We start from the raw sequence: 20,003 nt of genomic DNA, 5'->3' as shown, positions 1-20,003 counted from the left end.
TCTTTTTACTTTGGCAGAAGTTTACTCAATTCATATTTTGTTGTCGTGGCAAAATTTTCTATTCTTTCCACCTTTCTCTTCTTCGTGACAATATCCTTCAATAACTTTGCGTAAAAAGGCATCTAATCAATAGCTTTGAGCAGTGGGACATTGATATACAACTTATCAAAGATATCAACAAACGTTTTGAACTGAATGTCGTCATTTTGCTTCTTCAACCGTTAAGGGAAAGACAGTGGAGGTTCGATTTCATTTGCTGTAGGTGGGGGTAAAACTTTTTCCTTGGCAATAAATTTTCCATCCTCATTAGGTTGACATGTTGACCCTTCGTCCTTTTCCTTCTCCTCAAGCAAGTCTTATTCTTCAGCATGTTCAGCTTGACCTTCTGGTTCTTTCTATGTAGTGGCTTGGCGAGAAATCTCTCGCTCCTTTCCCCTAAACTTATCATCTAGATTAATTTTGGTACCACTCCTAAGTGTAAGCGCACTGTATTGCTCATTTCCATGAGGCTTAGTGATCTCAGTATCACTAGGGAGACTTTCTTACAGGCGAGAATGTACTATTATGGCAATTTGGCCCACTTGATTCACCAACGCTATCAATGATGAACTATGGCTTTGTAATAGAGCTGCTTGGTTTTGTAACAAATCACCTTGATTCTTGATTGTCGATGAGTGTTCATGTATCAAGATCTTTGTTGAAGCCATAAAATCTTTTGTCGATGTCATAAATTCAAGCAGTGAAGCTTTAAGGAAGTTAGAATTTCAGGAAGATGTATTACTTTTTTTGTTATTTTGTTAGGGCATATGTTGATGTTGCAAACTTGAATGTTCAGAGGCATTTTGCTATGGCTTATTAAAGTTTCATGCATAGTTGTTGTCACCATCCATGATTGTATGTATTAGAGTAAGGGTTGTTGTTGTTTCTATTAAAATTGCCCGTGAAATTGATGGACTCTTGGTTTTCTGGGCATTCACTCTTATGATGGTTGCCACGACAAAAAATACATACTGAGTTAGTTGACTTTACTTCTTTCACCTCACTGGAACGTTGCAAATTTTTCAGCATGTTAGTTATGGCAGAAAGTTGAGTAGAAAGTGAAACCTTACCATCAAGTTCATACGCCCTAAATATTTTCCTATCGGTTTTAAGCCTTTCAGATGGGAATTGATAATCATTGTTGGCTATCCAATCAAGGATATCAAATGATTCCTTGGGTAATTTATCAAGTAAAGTGCCATTTACCGAAGCATCCAACATCACACGAGTAGGTGCGTTGACTCCATTATAGAACATGACGACTTGAGTCCAATCGTGGAATCCATGGTTGGTGCATTTACGAAGAAAACTTTTATATCTTCCCCATCACTATATATAGATTCATTATCACCTTGGTGAAAACTTGAAATGTCATTGCGGAGTTGGGTGTGCATATTGGGCGGGTTATATCGAAGCAGAATTTTTTAGCATAAGTCAGCCCAAGATTCCATTGAGCCGGATGGGACTCCACTCAACCAAGCTCTTGCTCAGTTGCGCAAAAAGTAAAGGAATAATTTTAGCTTCAACACATCCTCATGCACATCTTATTACCTAAATAAGTCGCACACTTCAAGAAAAGCAAGCACATGTTGTCTAGCATATTCATTAGGCAAGCCACCAAACTGATCGATAGAATTGAGCATGTTGAACATCACCATTTTGAGTTCAAAGTAGGTTGCCTGTATTTTCAGTGCCATAATTCTAAGGTTGAGATCAACGAGAATTGGATTTAAGTGATATCATATAGCTCGAGGTCTTATAGCATTTTGGGGAATATTATATGCCGCGACTTCAGGATCTGCCTGATCTTCTATAAGGTTATCAGCTTGAAATTTTAGTATATTCATATAGCCTCTGGCACGCTGAGCACGATGCCTTTGTCTGAATAACTGCTAGATCTTAGGGTTGAATGATATTAATAGTTCGTCAGCAGATCTCCTGGTCATGCAATGACAAAAACCTACAAAAAAAAAAAGAAAACAAACAAGTAAAACTAAAATAAATAAAGAAAATGTGACAAGAAAATAAAACTTGCTATGGCAAAAATTATCAAAATTCCTCTAGTTGCCAATCCCTGACAACGGCGTTAAAAACTTCATTGCGTGTAAATATGTGTGTTGTGGCACGCAAATTTATGTAAGTATACACAATCGATGTAAGTAATATAATAGTAAGTGAGTTATCATCTCTACATCCACAATGATTGATGGGGATTTTTTATGATTGTTACAACTAGAACTAAATGTCACTAATTAATCCTAAGATTCTTGTCTAAAAAGAAAAAAAAAAGCAATACCAAATGATATGAATAGATAGAAAAAACATTATTGAGGCGAGAAAAATTATAAAGTGAAATGTGTAGAAAAGTTTGGTCGAGGCAATAAAGATATGCAAAGGTAAACAAATAAAAATTGTCAAAGCAAGTAAAAATGTTGAGTTTAATATAATCTGAAAAACCTCACACAATCAGACTTCTAATGGAGGACTTGGGTTGAATTTGCTATGGCGAGAAATTATTCTATGTCTAGGATGATTTATTATACTACGCCTATGCTACCCGACATGATTTACTAGAGTGTTCCTAGAACTTTTTCTACGACAATACTACTCAGCGTGAACTACAACCCTTGGTTTGTCAAACTGTTGTTATGAAAATACTCCTCAGCGTAAACTGTAACTTTTATCCTATCATACTCAAGCACTCACCCTTTTAGTCGAATGAAATATTATCCTTATCTATAAGGCGGATTAAAACCTCACTATCCCGAATTAGTTCCCTTGTCCACATAGATCTAACCTAACTCTCTCTATATCATGTATCAACTCCAAGAAAAATGGCCATCTCTCAAAAACTCTTACAAAGACTAGGTATGTTTTGTCGAGGCACCATGCAAACTCTCAAAAGCTCTTACAATGTCATGGCAAGATATTAAAACAATGAACAAAATAACACTTGACATAAACAAACGACATCATTCATTAAAAATCAAATAAAATATCAACACAATATCATCCAACACCATGTAAAACAGTTTATGGTGTGGTAAATATCATCCCCAAATCAATCTATAAGTACAATCCCTTTAAGTGATATGGAAATAAAGAACAAAGGAAGAAAAACTCCCAAAACAGAGCTCTACCGCGACATTTGGACCATCACTATGACTACTCCGGCGACCAGCCTCTCTCGAGGGCCTGGCTGTCGCTCCAATGAAGCCCGATAATGAAGGGCACTAAGGACGTTCAGATGGCCCGGTGGAAAAGTGAAGTACTATAGCCGCTTACTCCAAGCCTAGGGTATATTCTCTCCTTGATTCCCCTTTATGAAGAGATATAATATGGTATTTATAGTGGTAATTTTTAGGGTTTAGTGCCCTTGGAAATTCCCTAAATACCCTAGGTTTCATCCCCTTTGCTTGAATAACATGACAGTTGACAGTGGTCCCAAATTTTTTATGAGGGCAAGATTGCACGTGAGGTCAATTGGATAGCTGGCCAAGTGACGTTAGCTGATGCGTCAGACTTGCAAAATAAAACTCACTTTGGCCTCACTGTCATCTTCTTTTGTTCCTCGGGCCCTAGCAAATTAATTTGTCTCGGCAAATGAATTCTTCTTTAGTCATATCCTGCATCATTACAACCAACAAACAACCTTTCCCCTCAGTAGCATCAAATTACTCAAATAAAATTTGCCTTGGCGTAACTTATCCACCACATGTACATGCATCTTAAATGTAACTAAATGCAGTTAAAATGCTAAAGCAATGGATTTTAAACATTCAATAACTTAAGTAAAAAGACACAAAACTCAGTCTTTTACGAAGTTATCACATAGCATTCACGTGAGCCTTGGACAAATGACAGTGTGACATTAGCTTCTTTGTCCTTTTCTGAGTCTAGTAATTGCTGCAAAGTTTTACCTCAGTCAAACATTTTTCCCTTTGCTTCAGAATATTGAAACAAAATTTTTCTCCTCAGCTATTCTCCTTTCCTGCACATCACCACAACAAGAACATACTCCTCAACATCATCAGTTTAATCAATAAATTTATGCTACAACAAGATTTTTTTCACCACATGCAACTACATGACCTAAATGCAACTATAGGCTTCTAAATTCTATGAAAACGATTATTCGACAATCAATAACTTAAGTAAAAAGACCTTAAACATGGTCTTTTACAAAGTTATCACACCCCCAAACTTAATCTATTGCTTGTCCTCAAGCAATGGATAGTAGATAGTAGAAAAAATATACGCTATGGCAAAACTTTTAGATCAAGATAGTTATGTGGAATGGAATTTTCAGCCCTCAGAATATCTGGCTTCAACATGCTAGACAACATTGAGAATTCAAGTAATTTACCCTAGAACAAGATACTCAGGGTTAAAAGAGGTCATAATAGGTCTGTTCACATGCTGAAAACAACACAAGATGCAAACTACTATGTATATGCTTCATAACCAATGAAACCTACCAAAACTTATATAATGATCTACATGTAGAAGAGTTGAGTTAGAAGTGTGTAACCTTTGACTTCTAAGCTGTTGGAAGTGTCCAAGGCTCAACCCAAGGTAAACTTTTCCTTCCCCTTTCTCTTAGAGCTTTCTCTTACTTCTCTCGCTAAACAAGGATTAAGCACATGGGTTTTTAACTTGATTTAGAAGTTAATAAGGGTTTAAGAACACTTTCTAAGGCTTAACATCTCTGAAAATGGATTAAAATAGTCAAGTTCCTTAAACCCCACAAAACCCATGTTTGGTTACCATGGTGAAATGAAGATATGAAAAATTCAATTTGGAGTTCTTGAGATGGAGGTTATGAATCTTACCTCAAGGATTACAAAATAGGGTTGCAAGGTTACCAATTTATCACCTTTGCTCTTTCTAAGTTGGGAGATAAATGAGAGGGAAGAAGGAAGAAGAAAACAAGGTGAATGGGAAGAAAAAGAGAAGAACATAACGTGAGACCATCCTCTCTTAATGGGTATCCAACTTTTTCTTTGAAAATTGGTATAATTACCCCTTATCCACTCTAACTTTTGTTGTATTCTAAAAACACCCTTTTTTTTATCATATGTTGGGCTAAACCCAAGCCCAAACCAAAGCTCACTTGACCCAAGCTTCTCTATTAGGCTAATGAATTCATCTAAAACACTCTTGGGTCAACCCGAAACTACTAACCCGAGATTCGGGGAGTTATAAAATTACAACGACCTAAGGCTAAAAACTCATTTCGTTTTATCCTAACAAGTTTAAGAAATTAAAAGGAAAATATCCAATTTGGTACTTTTACTCGAAACATAATACTAAGCATGTCAATGATACTAATGACTAAAATAAACTAAAATGGAATTCATATGCAACATTTGAACTAATTTTAGAAAGAATACTAAATGACCTAAATGCAAAAATACGGTTAAATCTAAGGGAATAAAGAAAAAATTCCTCTTTATTTTAAAGTAACAAAAAATCTGAAAATCACACAAATAGGGTTCATGCATTCAAATAATTTAAAAAAGTAAAGAGAAAAAGGGATGATTTTGTAAAAATGTCTAATGGCTTAAGTGTGATTTTTCTTAAAATCTATGGTATTTAAACCCTCTTTTTTCCATTTCAGAAAACCAACCAACCCTAGCCGTTTTCACTCTTCTCTTTGTGTTCTCTCAAATCTTCCCCACTCTTCTCTCAGTCGAAGGTCAAATTTACCGAAACCAAAAAACGACCACCGTAGATCGGTGGCCCTTCCTCCCTCTAACCACAACCAACAGTGATCAGGAAACTCAACTAACATCAAAACCTCATACCAAAGCCCCTATAACCTCCAATTCTAGTAACCCTACCCAGATATCATATTAAAACCACTTAATCTACCCCCAACCTACCAAAACAACATTTGAACTTTTGTTTCTACTATCTTCGGCCACCCTAACTGACTGATCATCCCCTATTTCACCATAGAATCTACCCCTCTCTGCTTCAACTCCTAACTGTTGTTGGACTGAAACGCGTGCCTACTGCATCCTCTTGGGCTTCTTTATGATACTTGATTTTTGTTGTGCTAGCCAAACTTGCTTACTGGACCTTAATTAAATACCTCACCTGGACATGAATTTTAACTTTGACTTGGGACGAACCTGAAATTAATAAAAATATATCAAATTAATAAATAAAATTAATCTAAAATAAAAACAAAAACAATATAAACCACATAATATATTGTATCTTCCAAACTATATACTATTTTAAAATATATATAATATATATTGTTTTGTTTTTCTAAACTACATATATACACAATTTCCAAAATTATATAATATATACTATTTTGTTTCTCAAAGTACATATATATACTATTTTTTAAACTATGTAATATATACGATTTAGTTTTCTAAACTATATGTATATACTATTTTTCAAAACTATAATATATATATATAAAAGCTATTATATAATACTGAGAAAGTTATAACAAAGGAAAATCAAAATAATTTTCGGATAAAAACATGTATCTTTAATGTTATAAATATAGTTGTTCAAATTTAAAACTTTTTTTAAAAAATAACATTCTTTCTATTATTTATACCTCTTAATAAATTAATAAAATTACGATTTAATAAATTTAAAATGATCAATCTCTTTATATATGGTTGCTCGTCCCCTTTATAGTTTTATTTAGGATTAAATAGTATTTTGATTTTTAAAATAGTATTTTAATAATTAAATTAAAAATAATATTAATAAAGATGAATAAAAAACATGTAAGGTCCGACTCTTCGTTAGGTCTAACGTTAATTTAGTTTTTGTTTGATGATGGTAGCAAAAATTAAATACAAATATCATTTTCGGTGGACGTTAGAAAATTGAGTTATGTTTATATAAATTTTTTTAATAATCTAAGATAATTATAAAATAATATTTATTTATAATTTTTTTAATTAATTGAGAATATATATATATATATATATATATATATATATTTATATTTACAGATGTAGCTTGCTTGAACTCAAATCTCTAAAAAAAGGAAATTTTCTTTAACTACTGAAATCATTTGATGAATTATTTGTATTACATAATTTAATATATAAACTTGGTATGCATATATGATTTGAACAATGTAAATTATATATTAGGATAAATTACGTGCAGGGATGGTCAAAATATTTGAATCGGCTAGTCTTTACCCGATCCGACTTTATAGGGCCATTTTTTTAAATTTCGGGATTTGGAGAGGGACAAATTATACGGTATAAAATTTCAGGGCGGGATGGGGTCAGATTTAAGGTGAAAAATCATAACTCGGCTTGACTCAATTAATATTATATATAATATTTTAAGAATTTTTATTTTTATATTATTAAGATATATTATTTAATTATTAAAATATAAAAATTATTATAAAATATATTAATTTAATCACTTAAAAAATACATAATTGTAAATATATTATTATAAAATATATTATTTTAATTATTTAAAAAATTAATATATTCGGGTCAGATGTGTTCAGGGTCGGATTTTAGTTTAAATACGGGATAGGAAAAAACCTAAAATTCGTCAGGGTAGGGTCGGGTTTTAAGTATATGTTTTCGTGTCGGGGCTGGGACGACACTTGTGTTTAGTATCATTCCTAATTACGTGTTTAGTACCTAAATTATTAGTTTTTCAAAACTATATAAAAGGGTTTAGTTTTTGTTTCATTTTATACCTCCGTTAAAAATTTAACGTTAAGTTTTGATTTTTTTTTTGAAAATTTAGGTACTAAAACGAATCAGAATTGATAGTTTAGGTATTAAACACATTAACTTTTTAACGACGATGTACTAAAATGAAATAAAAACTAAATATTTACGTATTATCATACGTATAATTAAATTGTACGATCCTTGTCAAAAGCTACATGATCCCCTTTCAAGTCAATTGACTATTTAACACTAAATTATATATCTTTAAATTAAAAGTTATTGAATTTGATTAAATTATTTTTGAAATAATTCAGATCATGAATTTAATTTAATTTTTAAAATTTCTTTTAATGGTCTCTATTAACGTTGGAACAATTGTTGGAGTGCATACTGTAACAACCAGTTTTTCTCCTCAACGGAAGTGTCTGTCCATTCCAGCGGTGCAATAAAAAACTCCTACTTTTCCACTTACGAGATCAAAAATCTTACATGAAAAAAATAAAAGAAAATAATATGTATTTGTTTTAATAATATAAAGTGATTATAACATGTTTATTTTTTTAAAAAAAATTACACTCACTTTATAAGTTCAGAAGAACAATTAACTTTTTAAATAGTTCGTGATTATAAAATAATATATGTTCACAATTTTATTTAGTTATTAACGACACGTACACAGTAACTGTTTGAATTTAGGATCTTAAAGGAAATAGCACTCCCTTCCCTTCAACTACTAGGATCACTCAATAAATTTAATACAATCAATTTCTTTTTTCTTTGACAATAATGCAATTAATCTCTTAAAATGTGACATTTGACGTGAATTTTATTATTGTTGTAATACTATTTTATTAACATGACAGTTTATATCAACTTATACTAAATCTATCACGCTAATATCATAAAAATATTTATAATTTAGTCATTATTTTTATTAGAAATTAAAATAATTTAACGAGTTATTAGGCAATTTCACAGTTAAACAAAATGTTATTTTCTCTAAAAAAAATTAAATTCGAATAAATGTTTATAGAATATATATACATATTAATGTTTAAAAAATTATAAACTGATAGTAGAAAAAGATTTCACATAAGAGTGGTTCCACTCAATAGTCCATCCCAATACTACATAATAATAATTTCAAGGAAATGTCAAATTGTCAACTGATGTAAAGCAACAAACTGTTGTTCTACATTAAAGCACCCCCACCATGAAAGCGACCCAAATCATACACAAACTGAAGCTTTCACATATGGAAAATACAACTTCTAAGATCAATACATTTGGATTTTAACGCCATTCATTGTCTTATTATTTGCTTGTTTTATAGTTGCTAATACAAGGTAACTTGAACAAGATGGATCGATCATACGTGCATATATCAGGATTGGACTCTACCAAGACCACAAGCCATGCTCATCAACAGGGAATTCAAAATTGCAGGAATTTGCAGGCGGATCAGAGGAATCATCGTCGTCTTCAACTTTGGGAAAGACGTATGATGGAAGATGTAACATGTCCTTACCCAAGTTATCTTCTTCTTGGGATAAATCCGATTGGTCCGAATCGAGCACATCGCCATTGGCAGACACCACCACGACCTTAGACTCTTTCCCTTTCAATGATAACTTATCTGTGAGCTCAATAACCTGTAACATACGCATGAAAAGTAAAGCACCATAGACAAATACAGAATAGTAGTTAGGATGGATCGAGGAGGCGACTAGTAGTCTTCTCCTAATGTAAAGTCCTGTGTTCGTGCTAAACATTGCTAATTACAAATTACCTCTTGTTTTAGTTTATCTTTCTCCTTGAGGAGATCATCATAGTCGGCCTTGAGGTTATTATATCTGGCTTGCAAACTGTCATATTCTTTCTCTATCTGCTTCGTCTTCCATCGAGCACGGCGGTTCTGGAACCATATAGCAACTTGCCTTGATTGCAGGCCGAGGTCTTTGGCCAGCTGAATTTTCCTTTCCGGTTCAAGCTTGTTGTCGGCCTCGAAGCTTTTCTCGAGAGACTGGACTTGCTCGACTGTAAGTCGCCTCTTCTTCTCCGATCGATGTAAATACCCATCTATATCGCCATCTCCGTTATCTTCTTCATCAAACGTCCATGAACTGTTTCGATCAACACCATCGAAGCTTAACATCGATCTTGTACCTGAAACAAGCAAGGGTTTTTAAAGAAATCCAAAGTGAGAAAAGAAGAAGAAGAGGAAGAAGGAGATATTACCTAGAAAAGTTGAAGGAGAAGAGCCTGGAATGAAGAGGGTATGAAGAGGCTGAGAAGAGGAAGAAACCCTTTGACTTTGAAGCAAAACAGAGAGATTATTAGAACCAGCCATGAAAATTATCAATCTAAAGGATCAATTTTTATTTTTTTTTAATTTATCTTCTTCACCAGAGGAAGATCTCAAATTTTAAGTACAAAAAATAGGTATGAAATTGTTCACTTATGGCGAAAGAAGCTGGTGATGATGATTTCTGTGATATGGGAAGTGTGGGAACAGCGGCAGCTCACCCCCATCATCACTCAGAATAAGTCGTAATTTTCTTGATCTTTTGACAAAGTGAAACAAGGAAAGCTTGGAGAAGATGATGAAAAATGGCAAAGGGATAAAATTAAATGAATAGTACAATAGGGAGTCAAGTTTAATGAGTTTATATTAAGGAGAAAATAACCTCAGTGACCGAAAATGCCTTATAATATACGATTTTGATCAACTTTTTTTCGATTTGCCAAAATGACCAACAAAATCGCAATGCGATCTCCAGTATCGCAAATCAATTTCCAGATTCGCAACGCGATTTTGACTATCGCATTGCGATTTTCCAAATTCGCGTTGCGATTTTAGAAAATTGCAATGCGAATATGTAAATCGCAACGCTATTCTGACTATCGCAATGCGATAATACAAAATCGCAACGCGATTCTGACTATCGCAACACTGAATTTCAAATTCGCAACATGTTTTAGTTTCGCAACACAAATGTTTTGGGTATATAACTACGCAGCAGCAGCAACTCATAACCTAAATCCCTAAATCGCAACTCATTCCATCTCCATCTATCACTCTCTCTGGCGACATCCGTTCTATATCCAACGACATCCTATATCCAACGACATCCTTCCCCATCCGGCAACAGGTTTTAGTTTCGCAGCTCGTTTGTTTAGTAAATTAATTTACAATAATGAAATCATCTAATGTTGATCATGTTTGGATAGATTTGTGTTTTGGAGGGTCATGGGAGAATGTTCATGATGTTTTACAATATATGCCTTTACCCATGAATCTTCAACTAAAACTGTCATTAAAAAAGTTAACTTATGAAACTCTAATATTACGTGGTGCAAATAAATTAAATTTAGAGCCCCTAAGTGGATTTAGGCTATCTTATCAGAGAAAAGGTAAAGTTTATTTGTTAACTGACAATGAATATGTTGAACGATTCATTGCTTACATTAGTGTTTCGCAAGATGATGTTACATTGTATGTTGTTGAACCTAGAAGTAGTGAAGTTGGGTCAGTAGCGGGTAGTAATCAACTAAGTTTTTCAACCCCAGTTTATGGTGCTCAAAATTTAATGGTTCCACCACAATTTCATCACCAAGCAAATTTTGTTTCACCACATTTCTAATACCAAACACAATCTCAAAACCCACAACCTTTCCCTAATCCAAATCCCAATCAACTTTCAGCACCAAATTCTGGTTTTCGTATTGATCAGTTAGACGATGATGAGCCAACAGAAAAAATTGTGAGTACTAGTCAGTACTCAAAATTTGATCTTGGTCAATACCCGGACTTTGATCTTGGTATATACTCGGATTTTGATGATGCTTCAGAAGAAGAAACAGACCCTGCGTGTAATGATTTTGATATTGGTCAATACCCGAATTTTGATGATGAAACAACCGCTGTCGAGGAAGATGTTGTTGATGATAATGAGGAGGAAGTTACGACTGTGAATGAACATGTTGAACATCCATTCTGTAATTCATATAACCCTGAAGAAGAAAAAGAAGAAGAATAAATCCCTGAAGAAAAGTCCCCGAAGAAAATGCCACAGGAGTATAAATGGAATATACCAGAATTACTTCAGATACCGGAAGAAGAGTTGGTAAAGATAGCAGTTGATTGTTACACAAAAATTATTCGTATCAAGAAAGATGATTGTTTTGATACAAAGGAAGACTTGAAGATAGCTTTGTATACGAAATGTGTGGAAGATGGGCTATCAACTAAAAGTTAACAAATCAAGCAAAGATCGTTTTGAAACAAGGTGTATGATTGACAAAAACTGTACGTGGCGTATGATTGCAAAGAGGATAAAAGATTGCGAAATGTTTCAAGTTAGGACTTTTATTGATAAACATACATGTTCAAGAACCCAAGTTTTTTCTCACCATAGACAGACAAACAAAAAGGTGTTGGGTGGTTTTCTGGCTGAGTTAATGTTTTTGAATGGCAGGGTATATCGGGGACATGAAATTATGACTGACATGAATGCTTGGTTCAAGATTAGTATCTCATATTCTCAAGTTTGGAGAGCCAAATGTTATGCCTTGGAATTGTTGAGGGGGTCGCCAGAAGCATCGTTTGCCCAACTGTCGGCTTATTGTAACAATTTAAAGCTGAAAAATCCTGGGTCGGTAACTCATATCAAAACAGATAGAGATTGACGCTTTGAGTTGCTGTTTATCGCCATTGGTGCTGCGGTTAGTAAATCAATATAATTTTGTTGACTCATTTTTGTTAGTTACATGCATTTCACATTTAAATGATTATATTTATTGTGTATATTATTTTGTAGATTCGTTCGTTTATTACTTGCATGCACCCAGTTATTATAGTTGACGGAGCACATTTGAAAGGTCGATACCTTGGAGTAAACTTATTAACAGTAGTCATGGATGCTAACAATGGGATATTGGTAATAGCTTACTGGGTTGGCAAATCTGAAACCTCTGATTCATGGACATGGTTTATGGGGCATCTTAGGGATTGCATAGGTCCTATTAGCAATCTGACAATCATATCCGATAGGGCAAACTCAATCGACAACGATGTTAGAAGGTGTTTCCCAGATGCTTTTCATGGACTTTGTGGTGTTCATTTGTATAGAAATCTAAAATCAAGGTTTGCTGGTATAAAAAATCACAAATGGACATACTGGAAGGCTGTAAAAGCTTATCGGGAAGTGGATTTTAATAAGCATATAAATTGTTTAAGACGTGTTTTGCCTCAGTGTGCTCAAACACTAGAAGATGTCGGGTTTGAAAGATGGTCAAGAGTACATCAACTTGGAGCAAGATATGGTTTCATGACGTCTAATAGTGCAGAATCAATCATCGCTCTAAGTCGTCATTCCCGGAAATTACCTATTACTATGTTAATGGAGTTTTTTCGAGCCTCTATTCAACAGTGGTACTACAAAAAAAGAAACCATGCAGGTATTATTTCTTTAAATTCGTAACTTATCATATATTTTACTAAGTATTATTTATTTAAATTTACAGGAACATTGGAACATCGTGTTACACCATGGACTGAAAAAAAGATAACGAAACGTGTTGTAAAGTCAACGTCATGGAGAGTTGAACCATGTTCAAACACTTTGTTTGAAGTACTGGATAATAACTTAAATGGGCTTGTCGATCTAAATGCAAAGACGTGTAGTTGTATGAAATGGCAAACATCTGGTTATCCGTGTGGCCATGTTATAAAAGTTGCTCTTCATCTAAACCAAGATGATTCAAGCGCATACGCTATGGATTGCTACACTACAGAAGAATATCGACAGACTTATGCCGAGATTATCTACCATATTCCACATCCTTCTGAGTGAGACATATCAGATGACTTACAAACAGTTTTGCCACCAGCCATGGACAGAAGGCTACCTGGCCGACCAAAAAGTCACGATTGTATACCGTCTAAGGGTGAAGAGAAGAAGAGATCGACATGTAGTCTGTGCAAGGAAAGTGGTCATACAAGGTTGACATGTGGATCACTAGTGCCATCACAATCATCTTTTCCTCTACCAAAATATGGATCCTCATCAAAATCCAAAGCTCATATGGTGTCAAGCAAAAGGTAATCAAAATCAAAATCAAAATCCCAATCACAACCGGCTTCACTTTTGAGACTATTAACTTAGGTGATTTTTAAATGCAAACGTTGTATTATGTGTATTTTATGTGTAAACTTTTAACATTTTAAGTTAGGCATGTATTAGTAACTTGAGTTTGAACATTGCTATGATATGTTCAGTTGTTATCACTTATTACACATTCATTTGACTATCGCAATGCGAATTTGACTATCGCAACGCGAATTTGACTATCGCAACGTGAATTTGATTATCGCAACGGGAATTTGACTATCGCAACGAGAAAATCGCAAAGCGTATTAGACTATCGCAACGCGAATTAACTTTCGCGTTGCGATTTTGGCTTTCACATTGCGATTTTGAGTTTAGCGTTGCGAAAGTGTACCTTCAACATGTCTTTTGCCTTCAATATGATGCAGATTGAAATCAACAAATCAACTTTTACATTTCAATCAATTAAACAAGCACAAATAAGAATTATTTACACATCAATTAAACAAATCAACTTTTACAAATCAACTTTTACAAATCAAGTAAACAAGCAAAAGATAATAATAATTCTTATTTTCCTCATCAATTAAACAAATCAACTTTTAAGAATCAATTAAACAATCAAAAAAAGTGTACTCCAGACAGTTGTTTATGCACTCATACATCAATTTCACGCAGCTCACTTCAGGATTAACCTGCAGAAACCAAACATTTGCTCAAACAACACTTTCTACATATCTATAACCAACAAACACCAAATTATTGAATTCTAGGTACTTAACAACACTTGCATTTGACTTACCAATTGTTTATGGACACTTTCATAACGCGGATGTAGGTAGGCAACGTCTCGCATATATCGCTCTAGCCATAAAATGCCGAAACCACAAGCCTACTGCACCTCTATCTCTATCGGTGGGAGGTATAAACTATATACTTCCTGTCGTCAAACGCTCCAAGCACATGCATACGAGAGGAGCACAATCCCCTCTGGCTCCCTGCGTTTGTCGTGGGGCGGTCTCGTCTATGATAACTGTAACATTGAACTTCTTTGGCTTCTTGTTTCCAGAATAAGTCCAATAATTAATCGCATCCAAGAATTTAGCCAAATGAGAGCTCCATCCCTTAATAATATCTCTCAAATCAGACAATGATATGTAATTTATCATGCTGTCATATACTATTGTCTTCAGGGATGGGAGCTGAAGCTCGACGAGAAACTGTCGTAACCGTTTTTCGGCGGGGACAATCGTTTAATTATTTTAAAAACAAGTTACGACTTTTTATTTTGGAAAATGGGTGAATTTGGAGTAATTTGAAATAAATTGAAAAGAATTAAAAAGAGTCGCCATCAACCTTTGGGTTAGGTAGGTCGAATACCTAAAAATGTCTTTTAAAAACAATTTTAAGAAAAATCATCTTTTAAGACAAAAGCTGGTCTGCGTTTACCAAAGATTCGTTTAAAACGAGTTCGGGAGTCGGTTACGCGTGAGGAAGGATTAGTACCCCCCACAACGCCCAAAATTGGTACTGTTTCGCTTACACGTTGTCGTAAATGGTGAAAATCATGAATTAAATATAAAATTAAATTATGATCTATTTATTGAAATTTAATTAATTTGCTACAAATTAATAACTCAAATAAGAAATTCAAAGAACTGAAATAAAACAAATAAATATTACAAATTAGAATAAAAATAGCAAACAATAAATATTTAAATTTATAAAGACTAAAATAATAAAAAAACCTTAAGAATCAAAATAACAAAATTAAAAAATTAAAGGACTAAAATGACACAAACAGAAATTTAAAAGACTAAAATAGTAAAAATATAAATTTTGAAGACCAAATATCACAAGATGAAATTTAAAAGACTAACTCATAAATATTGAATAACATAATAATAGGTTTTTTAATAATATACAATTAAGAAATAAATAAACATTATGTATTAATAAAACATTTGAATCAGAATAATAACATTGAAATGAACTAAACACAAACAAACCATTTATTTTCCAAACAATAATTAAAGGATTAAAACAAAACTTAAACAAGTTTAGAAATCGAAACATTAATGATTATTAAATTACGAACATAGGTCTAAATGAAATAAAATAGGAATAAAAAACATAAAACATATATTAAACCATAATATATGAGTAAAATACGAACAATAGTATGAGACCAAAACCAAAACATAAACACAAAATAATTCAAAACTCAAAAATATAATATGAGTAAATTCGATTTAAGGACTAAAATAGGATATTGTAAAATACAAAGGGCCCCAAATGAAATTAACTCAAACCCTATAGATATTAAAGATGATGACTAGAATGAATGCAGAACATGTGACTTAAAACATAAAATACACAATTTTACACAATGATAAATATTAAGGATTACAATCGAATAATATGCAATTAGAAGTCCAAAATATAAATAGGAATAAATACTATAAGTAAATTATAGGGACTGAAATAAAATGTAAAATAAAGATACAAAATTAGAAACATAAAAACGTTGGATTTAGGGACCAAGTTAAAATGCACGTAGAATATGAAGGTAAAATTAAAAGGTTCAGGAAACATGAATTTTAGGACCAGAATGCGCTAAATTAAAAAACATGGCTTCTTTAGTAATAAAACCATTTGCACAAAATGAATTTTCTAACCTTTGTTAAACAATACACTACACTGGAAACAGAAACTTACAAGATTGTTTGGTACCCTTTTTATTAATAATGCTTCGTTGGAATTAAAACTTTAAATTAATATTATTTAACCTAATAACTAAATCTCATTTCAGCTAAACTTGAAACTATTCCCACCTACCACGGAACTACAAACCAAAAAGTAGACAGCTCATGGCCTACCATATAACAAAGAGTTTTCAACACAAACAAAAACCAATATCCAATAATAGAACGAAGCACCTCCCTCCATATTCTACAAATCTTAAAACAAAAACTAAAGCAACCCAGATTCTTTATACACACCTAGGACTTTTCAAATTCTCACCATAGCGGAGACTTTAAAAAGCCTTAGTCTTCACAGGTCATCGTACGTCGGTGACCAAATCAACCTCTAATCATCCTCCAAATCAACCGATGAGGATCATAAACCACCCTAAAGAGCCTAGACGCCTCCTTCTTCTTCTCTATTCGACCGGACAGAAACCTAACCCCTACACCTCACCTTCGACGGCGATGACCTCTCCAAGAAAAGTCTAACAACTTAGGTAAACATACCCTACTTTCTCTCTTTTCTTTTTTACTATTTTGAAAAAAATAATCTAAAAAACGTTCAATCTTTTGCTTTCTTATTTTCTTGATTTTGTATAGCTTTGTTTCTCTGGTTTTTCGCTTAGGGAATTAAAAATAAAAAATGATGTGATTTCGATCTATGTTTTGTTGTTTCTGCACATTGCCTTAAAAATGAAAAAAAAATAAAATAACGAAAAGCTACTGTAAGTACGAATAAAGAAAAAAAATCTTGAGATGAATGTACTTGGATGTTAGGAAAAATCTCGTTTCTATTTCTTTCAAATGGAAGAATGGAATATTTTCTCATTTACAGATATTTGTTGCTGAGTTTTCTCATACCCCAATTACAAGAAATTTCATTTTTTTTCTTTCTGATGAGTGTTTTTTTTTCTCCCCCCTTTCTCCTCTAATCCTCTGCCTATTTTATGGTTGATATCTCCACCTAATCTTAATGGATGCATCTGCATTTTCTTCGTTTTTGGTAGGATATTGACATGTTAGGTATGATTTAGGTGATATGCTTTTGACTTTGCTGATATTGTTTGTTTGTTTTTTGTTGTTCAGTGGCCGACATGTTGATGATGATGTTTCAACTTGCTCAGAGGTGACTAGCCTTAGTGGCTCGTCGGTGGAGAGGCTTGGTACTGTTATTGATCTGGGTCTGTTGGGTTGCTTATAATTGGGCCACATTTGGCCTGCACAAAAATATAAACACACTTAATAATACTAATAATAATAATAATAATAATAATTTAATAATATTTTTTAACCTGACAAAAAAATGGGTGTCTACAGAAACCAATGATTATGTTTTAAAACAGGGATAAACACCTGCAATCATAAGTAATAATTCAATTGCGCACTTATTTATGAACACCTTTAAAATATTTAAAAAATAAATACTAACCTTATCGACCTCCCACCATGCAAGATAAAGTTTAGCTTGTCCATTACCCAACAAATATGATTCATCTCGTTGATTCTTCAAGTGAACTACGTGAAAAGACGTCGACATAATTGTATATCGCATATTTTTTTTTTATTTTTCCTCAGTTTCCTTATTATTAGAAGACGTGACACCCATGCATCAATATGCTGTTTTACAAAAAAAGACATATATTATTGAATTACATAAATTTAAAAAAATTAATCAAAATGAAATATAAGAAAAATATAAGACTTACCCCCCATCGAAATAGCCATTATCTTCAACCCCTAATAACACACCCCAACAAGACCGATCAAGCAACAAATGCATATCATCGTTGAGTTTGTATATGTCAGTGTAACACCCCTAGCTTCGCTCATGTAGATAAAAATCAACTGCGGTCTTAGCCCAAAGGGTATTATCCAGAATTGTTTCCGGTAGTTTTCTCATATCCACTTCATCTGCCGGAATGGTACTGGCCGATAACTCATACGAAAGCCAACACTCATCCATCATGTCCGGCACGTGAGAGGGTTTCTCAATAATTCGACATATTACACCGTGTGAATCGGACTCTTGAATGGTGGGAGGGACCTCTTCAACGATGACAGGGGCCTCTTGAACGGTGGGAGGGGACTCTTGAGGGATGATAGGGACCTCTTGAATGATAGGAGAGGCCTCTTGAACGATGAAAGGTGAGTCGGGCTTCTTCTTTCGAAGTCTTCGCACTATTGGGGTGAACGGAGACGTAATGGCATGTGCACACCGTCTGATGCGTGAACCCCGTCGTGCAAGAAAAACTCGACGTAAAGCATCCACCTTATCGGGCCGCTAAAAATAAATTAATACATAAATCAGTAAATAAACAGACATGATATTAAACATTGAAAACAAAGACAAATATGTTTCAAACTTGCACGTTATTCACCCAAGTCATTATTCTATCATAGTTCACAAAATGCATCAGATAACATTCTAGAAGTAAGCACTTATATAAACATTTAAAAGGACAACATATAGGTTTAGTGCATGTTCAAGGACAACATAAAGAATAGTAGTTTATTCTTGAAACTTAAATTTGCAACACTGTGAAGTTAGTATTTGTCTTGTCTTTTGGTTGAAGTAATGCAATCCATTCAAGTTTCAATTTACAGAAGAAGAATAGGTTCTGAAACTTAAAATCGCAACACGAAACTTAAAATCGCAACGCGGAAATGACTATCACAACGCGGAAATGACTATCGTGTACTAGTAATAACTTGTTTATATATGGTAGTATTTGTGTTAACTTAAATCATTTATTGTCGTATACCGTAGTAACTCTTCCCAAACCAACAGTCGTCGTTTCCTCTTCCAAGAAATAGCCCTAGGAATATCATTTGAAGTTTTTAATGCATATGTCTGCATGCCGGGAAAAGCCTCAAATATCCAAATCTACAAATAATATAATACACAAACATTAGTAATTGTTAAATAATTAATTATAATTTTGGAAACATTATATAGAAATTCTTACCTTAAAGGCCCAAATAAAGCCTGACAAAGTGTATTTGGAACCATCGCCACGCAAACTTTTTCGGTCATCAAAGGCAGACGACAACTTATTCTAGGTAGCTTTCCATAGATACGAACCCCACGGAAACAGGTTCCATGCATTTAGGTCCTCTACCAATAATATTAGGTCCTTAGGAATAGGTTGTCTGGCCTCTCTGCCTAAAACTCCGGCATGCAAAAGTACTAAAAGACATACTCGGACAACATCGACGTCATCCATCCGAGTAAAACTATCTTTCTTATTAAATAATCTCGTTAAGTCGTCGACGTGTAAATTCAGCTTCTCCATTGACAGCTCAGGAAAAACCCAGGATAACCATGATGGGCGGGTAATATGACTAGTGTATCGACCTACATCATCGTGTCCGAAGCGTAAACCAGTGATTAAGCAAAACTCCTCCCGCCCAAAACACGT

At 33.6% G+C, this 20,003-nt stretch overlaps 1 protein-coding gene across 1 annotated transcript; it reads right to left on the bottom strand.

Annotated features, from left to right (window-relative positions):
- Positions 1-8,959: 8,959 nt before the first annotated feature.
- LOC120187344 (homeobox-leucine zipper protein HAT5-like) lies at positions 8,960-10,378 on the bottom strand. The gene is made up of 3 exons (XM_039191084.1): positions 9,966-10,378; positions 9,517-9,893; positions 8,960-9,379 (listed from the first exon to the last, which is right to left on the bottom strand). Exons 1-3 carry the CDS (start codon positions 10,075-10,077, stop codon positions 9,125-9,127), a joined length of 744 nt encoding a protein of 247 aa, XP_039047015.1. The 5' UTR covers positions 10,078-10,378; the 3' UTR covers positions 8,960-9,124.
- Between the last annotated feature and the right edge of the window lie 9,625 nt (positions 10,379-20,003).

Source organism: Hibiscus syriacus, unplaced genomic scaffold (genome assembly GCF_006381635.1).
Source record: "Hibiscus syriacus cultivar Baekdansim isolate YM2019G1 unplaced genomic scaffold, ASM638163v2 tig00113725_pilon, whole genome shotgun sequence".
NCBI classification, from domain to species: Eukaryota; Viridiplantae; Streptophyta; class Magnoliopsida; order Malvales; family Malvaceae; genus Hibiscus; species Hibiscus syriacus.
Note: the sequence above shows the minus strand (reverse complement) of the source record. Positions and strands in the feature narration are given on the sequence as shown.

Coding starts and splice junctions, on each gene's coding strand:
- LOC120187344 (XM_039191084.1), bottom strand. CDS start 10,077: ATGGCTGGTTCTAATAATCTCTCTGTTTTGCTTCAAAGTCAAAGGGTT. Junction 9,894..9,965: donor TTCTCCTTCAACTTTTCTAG/GTAATATCTCCT, acceptor TGCTTGTTTCAG/GTACAAGATCGATGTTAAGC. Junction 9,380..9,516: donor AAGATAAACTAAAACAAGAG/GTAATTTGTAAT, acceptor CGTATGTTACAG/GTTATTGAGCTCACAGATAA.